Source organism: Magnolia sinica, chromosome 6, assembly GCF_029962835.1.
Source record: "Magnolia sinica isolate HGM2019 chromosome 6, MsV1, whole genome shotgun sequence".
Lineage (NCBI taxonomy): Eukaryota > Viridiplantae > Streptophyta > Magnoliopsida > Magnoliales > Magnoliaceae > Magnolia > Magnolia sinica.
This window is the reverse complement of record NC_080578.1, coordinates 96,309,401-96,316,530: the sequence shown is the minus strand read 5'-3', so window position 1 is coordinate 96,316,530 and position 7,130 is coordinate 96,309,401. Positions and strand designations below refer to the sequence as shown.

General features: G+C 38.5%; 1 protein-coding gene across 5 annotated transcripts in view; it reads left to right on the top strand.

Moving 5' to 3' along the window:
- The first annotated feature begins 701 nt into the window (after positions 1–701).
- Positions 702–7,130, top strand: part of LOC131249167 (ubiquitin C-terminal hydrolase 12) — a 35,402-nt gene continuing 28,973 nt past the window's right edge. Inside the window, exons 1-9 of one of the 5 annotated variants that reach the window (XR_009172690.1) lie at positions 702–885; positions 1,079–1,142; positions 1,281–1,431; positions 1,560–1,717; positions 2,386–2,651; positions 2,753–2,971; positions 3,058–3,166; positions 3,259–3,374; positions 3,783–3,881. Coding sequence is in view for 4 of the 5 variants with exons in the window: in XM_058249774.1 (XP_058105757.1) it covers positions 856–885; positions 1,079–1,142; positions 1,281–1,431; positions 1,560–1,717; positions 2,386–2,651; positions 2,753–2,971; positions 3,058–3,166; positions 3,259–3,374; positions 3,783–3,881 (1,212 nt within the window). In the remaining variant the exon portion in view is untranslated. The remainder of the gene's footprint in view (positions 886–1,078; positions 1,143–1,280; positions 1,432–1,559; positions 1,718–2,385; positions 2,652–2,752; positions 2,972–3,057; positions 3,167–3,258; positions 3,375–3,782; positions 3,882–7,130) is intronic. The other 4 variants (XM_058249775.1, XM_058249774.1, XM_058249773.1 and 1 more) reach the window with 4 other exon arrangements.

The following is a 7,130-nucleotide window of genomic DNA, read 5'->3' as shown; positions in this document are numbered from 1 at the left end:
TAAATTGAGCTGGGAAAAACGGACAGACGGTGGGGATAATGCACATCAGTCATGGTGGGTCCCACAGAGTCCCCACGTCAGGCATATCGGTGGTGTTGGGTCACCACCCAATTTGCTTCCTTGAATCCATCCAAAGTGGGGCCCGCAGTCTAGACCGACTGAAATCAGTGCATGCTTGCCACGTGTACGTACGGATGCTCGCACGCCTGAGGCACACCGTGCAAGACGCTGCATAGTTTTCTCGCTTCCATAGTACTTACCGGGTCGAGGAATGACCAAAGGCAACCGTGGCCTGTTCCGTTACCATGCTACAACCCCTTTTCTTCCAACCCAAAATATAATCTCACCATCGAAACCGTTAAATAGGTGGGACCCACCACAAAGATCAATCTTGGAGAAAATCATTCATTTAAAATGACCATAAAGCGTCAAACCTAAAATTCAATGTACAACCAAAGATCCAAACCGACATACATGTGTGGCCCGTTTTGGAGATAATATTAGCCAGATTTCATTTCCAGGAAATCTTCATTTCGGGGCCCACCTCTTTAACAGTTGAGATTTCTTACACGTGCCCAATTTGCCGGGAAAAATTGTTGCTAGAGTATAATTTACCATGCACCTCATTGTACCATAGATCATTCCTCCTGAGGTATATCTCTTGCTCTTCCCCCCCTTTTCCTTTTCCAGCCCAAATTACGAAAGTACCCCTCCACAATAAAACCCCTGCCCTTCTTCCAGTACTCCCTCTCGTTGGTCTCTGGTTCCAGAGCCTCCTCTCTCTCTCTCTCTCTATATCTCCCTTCCAAAGCTCGTCTGAGATTCCTCGATCCGACGGTCCATATTTGTCCATCCATGACTATGATGACTCCTCCTCCCTTAGATGTAATCTATAAAGACAGAATCCATCTCTCTGCTCGCTCTTCCTTTCTAGGGTTTCAATTTTTTTTTTCTAAAGAAATCGGCAGAAATTCCAATTCCACCGCTGCTGGGCCCGATTTATAGCGTTTCGATTCGGTGGCCCATGGGGCGTGGTTTTGCTGGATCTGACCCTTGATTCGTGCTTTGTTTTCTGCAGCAGGAAGACGACGAGATGCTTGTCCCGCATTCCGATTTCGTCGAAGGCCCGCAACCGATGGAAGGTAAGTTCGATTCGCTGTAATTCGCTTTTTAGGGCTTTGATATATGGTTTTGAAAATCAGTGGAGTTTGGTATCGGTGCTTTTAGGGTTTTGATTTTTTTAATTTTATTTTAATGTTTCTTCCTCATCTGTTTATTAGTAGTGCCACAACCGGAAGCTGCCAGTACGGTGGAGAATCAGGCGGTGGAAGATCCTCCGTCGTCAAGATTCACGTGGACGATCGAGAATTTCTCTAGGTTGAATACCAAGAAGCACTACTCTGACATATTTTTTGTTGGCGGTTACAAATGGTAAGTGCATGTGCATGGATCTCGAGTGTCATCTGTTTTAGTGATACTACCGTTTTTTTTTTTTTTTTGGTTTTCTTGTCCCTTTCGATTTGTTTGATTTGCAATTCTTGCATTGCTTCGGATGACAGGCGGGTGCTCATTTTTCCAAAAGGAAACAACGTGGATCAGCTGTCTATGTATTTGGATGTCGCGGATTCAGCCAGCTTGCCGTATGGTTGGAGTAGGTATGCCCAATTCAGCTTGGCTGTGATCAATCAAATCCACAACAAGTATTCAGTAAGGAAAGGTATATATTCTCCTCTGCTATTCATTTTGTCATAATTTGAAGAGAATTGGTAGCAAAGGTCTGGCTTTTAATGCAGTTGTAAGATGAGCAGATATCTCGACCCTCTCCTTTTGATTTGTAATCCCCTTTTTCTACTTCTGGTATTATTATGGTAATGGCACATCTTTACCATTTCAATACTAAGAACATTACAAAAAACAGTGTATTTAAACTTAGGGTGCATATATATCACTTCCCTTGTCTAATTTTTTTTTTTTTTGAAAGATACTTCCCTTGTCTAATTTTAACTTCCACATGTGGTTTCCATGTTGACTTTTTTTGGGTTAATTTGATGTTGGTCTTGGATTGTGGTTCACAGTGCAATGTGTTGCAAGTGCATTTGGATGTTTGCCACATCCTGATTTTGGAAACCAAACTCCTCTTTTAAAAAGGCTCTTTAGAGGCTGATGTTTTTCTCCTTTTAAATAAAAAGGCATATTTTTACCCCAAATCATGAGCAGTGTCGTTTCAGGTCCTTCCAGAAGTGACACCACTCATGATTTGGGTGGCAAGCATTCGTTCTTCTCAAGGTTGCAAGTCCGCCAAATGTGCCCATATGCGGAGATCCAGGTATTGGCCAGCACGCTCGTGAATTGGGTGATGATTTCGACTTCTTTTGAGTTACGCAGACACGCAGCACCAATTCAACGCTCGAGAGAGTGACTGGGGCTTCACATCGTTCATGCCTCTCAGCGAACTCTATGACCCGTCTAGAGGGTATCTTGTGAATGATACGTGTATAGTTGAAGCGGAGGTTGCAGTTCGTCGGGTTGTTGATTACTGGACGTATGACTCGAAAAAAGAGACGGGCTATGTTGGTCTTAAGAACCAAGGAGCAACCTGTTATATGAATTCCCTTCTTCAGACTTTGTACCATATTCCCTACTTCAGAAAGGTTCACATCTTGTCTGGAATTTCGTTTTGTAGCTAGTGCACAACTTCTTCTTCATTTAGCATTATTAAAAGGAGAAACCATTCATTGGATCTGTATGCCAGGCTGTGTACCATATGCCTACCACAGAGAACGATATGCCGTCAGGGAGCATTCCTCTAGCTCTGCAGAGTTTGTTCTATAAGCTCCAGTACACCGACAATAGTGTTGCAACAAAAGAGCTAACTAAATCGTTTGGATGGGATACATATGATTCTTTCATGCAACACGATGTGCAAGAACTCAATAGGGTTCTTTGTGAAAAGCTGGAAGATAAGATGAAGGTACTACATTCAGAATATCAGATTTTATTGGATTGTTGTGGGTGTCAGGGTTATTACGATTTTGATATCGGATTTCATTGGATCAGGGAACTGTTGTGGAAGGTACGATACAACAGTTATTCGAAGGGCACCATATGAACTACATCGAATGCATCAATGTCGACTACAAATCTACAAGAAAGGAGTCATTCTATGGTATTTATTTTTGGTCTAATATTTCATGTAAGGAGTGATTTATAATGAATATCCTTGTGCAGAGTACTTGATTCTTTTTACATATGTGGCAGACCTTCAGCTTGATGTGAAAGGTTGTCGGGATGTCTATGCTTCTTTCGACAAGTATGTGGAAGTTGAGCGTCTTGAAGGTGATAACAAGTATCATGCAGAGCAACATGGGTTACAGGTCAGTTGTTTCCAATGCAAGATGTCTTTAGAACATAATGTAAAAAAGTGGAAATGTATATTCTGGCCTCTAATACAATGAGCACAAGAAATTCAAATTTCTAGGGTTTTAGCTTGGCTTAGGCAGTCCATTACGACTTGATCAAGTTGATGCTCTGTTTTGGCAGAGCAATTCTTGGTTGGCTTGACTCACCAACATATTTTAGTTGGCGAGCATATATTTAGTCAAGTCATGCCAATGATCATATTTTTAGTCATGTTATTTTATTTTATTTGATGGCACCCAAGTCATTGTAAGTTCTTTAAAAAATAAAAAAAAACTTTCCATCATATGCTGGCATAAAATTATTTAGATTCTCTTTATTCCCGAATGATTTTTTTGTAAATAGTTGTGCCATTGCCATTCCAGGATGCAAAGAAGGGTGTCCTTTTCATTGACTTCCCCCCTGTGTTGCAACTTCAGCTTAAACGGTTTGAATATGATTTCATGCGGGACACAATGGTAAAGGTTGGTATTTATATCACTGTATTTTATCCGTAGATGTTGAATCTTTGTCATGCATCGTGATTCTTTTTGCAATGTTCAGTGTGTATTTTTTGCTGCTTTTGTCGTTGTTAATTTGCTTTGTTATGATGAACAGTAATCAGGTATGTGGGTAGAGTGAGTAGTAATGAGTTAACCATTTGTGAACGGTTCAGGGAATTTTTTTTTTTGCTTACCCATTCCAATATTAATGGGCTTTATATGGCTTCCTTGCACATGCTTGGGATTAGATGGACAAAAGCTTTAAACTATTTTCTTTTTGAAGGATGGAATGAACAATCTTGTTAAAAAGAAGAGTGTTGCTTTCTTTCTTTTACATTGTGTTGTCATTGTTTTATGCTTACATATGAGTTTTTCATTCTTTTATTTGCATTGCAACTACATGGTCATCTAATTTATTATTGGCATTGTTAGAGCTCAAATTCTTAGTCTAGTCAATGCTCAATTTATTGTTGGACTTCGAAAATTCAATAATTCCATTTATTTCAAATGTTTATTCACACTTGTGCACTTAAGTTACTATATATCATGGTAGTAAAAAGGTTTTTTTTTTTTTTTTCATGTTGATGTTCATACTAATATTTGGTCATAATTATCTAAGCCTAGCTAATTAAGGTCAACTAGACGAATCTTGTTATGCCCTTCTACTCTATCACTTTGTTACACATCTTCAAAAGTAAAATAAAATCCTTAGTTACACCATATTCTTTTCTTAGTACCTCCACCCACATACTTTTGGTCCTTCTCCGTTGCCCTTTTAGAGCCTTCAACTTGAATTGTCTCACCTTTTGTAATTGGTGCAATACTTGGTCTCTGTTGCAAGTGGCCAAACCATCGAAGCCTAATTTTCCTCATTTTATTACCTACTGGTGCTACTCCTAGGTTCCCTCGAAGGCATTCCTAGTTATATCCTTCCTTGTCTTGCTGGTCATTGATCTCAACATCCTCATTTCCGTTAATCTCATCCTATGAGCATGTTCCTTGATTGGCCAAGATTCTACCCCATAAAGCATGGCTGGTCTTATAGCTATCCTATACATTTTTCCCTTCAGTTTCATTGGCTTGCTTCGATCACATTACTCCAAAAGACACATCTCCACTTCGTTTACCTAACTTTAATTCTATGAGCAACATTCGTCTCAGTCACTTTGCTCTCCTAAATTATTGACCCAAGACATAAAAAATGGCCATTTTTGTGTATGTCTTGCTCAACAATCTTAATTAATTCCTCTCTTTCAAAAATTGCATTCAATATACTTTGTTCATGTCTGACTTAACTTTAGATTCTAAAGCATCCCTCCATCGTTCTAGCTTTGCATTCACCCCATCCCTCATCTTGTCAATCAAATCCAAACTATGTCATCTGCAAACAACATACACCACAGGATGTTTTCTTGTAAATGCTCCATTATTTCGTAACCAATGCAAAAAAGATACACACTCAATACCGACGTCTAGTGTAAGCTTACTATAATTGGATACTCGCCTGTCTCTCCACTAGTAGTCCTCACATTTTTTTATGCTCCCTCATGCATATCCCTGCTCATGCTAATGCATCCGCTTGAGTATTGAGACTACTTTCTTTCCCAACAACCACCAGATTAACTCTTTAGGGACCCTAGCTTATGCTTTCTCTAAGGGCCTACTTGGCGTTGCTTCTAGCAACTACAAAATCGATACTAAAGAAATTTTTTTGGAATTGCTTTTTGAGAATTGCTTATGTGAAAAAGTGCATAAGAAAACAATTTCCCTATGAAGGTCTCAATGGTGAGAGATGAAGCCTTTCCTGTGGTGTGGCCCACTTAAGTCTTGGATCTATCTCCTAATTGGAATCATACCCCAACTTGATACGGTGAAATCGATGGATGGAGTGGATATCTCACGGTTATTGCGGTGGGCCTCGTGGCACTGGGGACAAGGGTTTTATGAAAGGTGCATCTGTTCGGCTTCTCTAGAGACGAGATTTGCTAAGCCCATGTGCATGTGCAATTAGTGTTTTAAATATCGACGATATTAGTCGATATATCCCATGATATATCTTGTATCTCACTTGCGCGAAACGAAACACATAGGTAGTGCGGATATAACCCACTTATTCAATCTAGTGAGCATTTTCAATTTTTGATCTATGCTTTTATTGTAAATCATGTTAAACCAGTGTCAAATGGTTACAAATCTATGATTCTTCATGTTTTTCATTAAAAATCATGGATTTGGAACTTCGATTTCTAGATTTGGGGAGATGGGTTAAGTTGAGGTAAATTGAGAAAATTCAAAATTTCTTAATTTCTCACAAATCAGGTTTAATCTTTATAATCCAAACACAATATTAAACATGTAACCTGATCTAGTGATTCTTCTTTTGCTTTTGAATGTATTGCTTGTATTTCCATACATGTTTTCTTATGTTTATAAATTATATGAATAGACTTTGAATATACTTGCATCAGTTCAGTTGAAAAGCACATATATTAAGAACCCATACAAAGGAAACCCCTATTATATGTAGTTTTTTTTTTTTGATGCCCCTTTTTAACAATCCCCGAAGTTTCATTGAAAAATTTGACTAATTTCCAAATATTCCCATGTTTCCCAACAACAACAAAACATTACATGATACAACCGATATATCCCATGCGATAACCGATATTTATTAGTATCCCAAGGGTGCGATACTTAATGCGATAACGATATTTAGAACATTGTGTGCAATACAACTCATGTATGTGCCATACGTTTGCCCAACATGGCATGTAGATTTGAGATCCAACCATACATTAGAAAGGCCCTAGCCCAAGAATTAGGTTGATCCATTGATCAGATGGGCCATATTTTGCAAAACAAATGTATGGCTCTAAAATTGATTTGGATTTTTCCCTTAAATTGATTAATTAAGTGGCTAACCAAACACACTTAAAGCATAAAAAAGTGACTTTTAAAATCATTTATATATATATATAAACACTTTTTAAAGCAAATCCAAACAAGCCCCAAGTCAATAAAGACCATGTGGAGATCCATCCTCCCCCAATATTTTTCTATCAATTGTCTAAGTAGGAAATAGCCTTAGTTTCCTTCCTCGCATGAAACTTAATTATATAAATTTTTTGTACACTTGTCTCATGCCTTAATCATTGTTCAATCAATCTCTCCCAAAGTTTCATAGCAAGTCTCATAAGTTTAATCTCATGATAGTTAGTTTATCTTTGTATG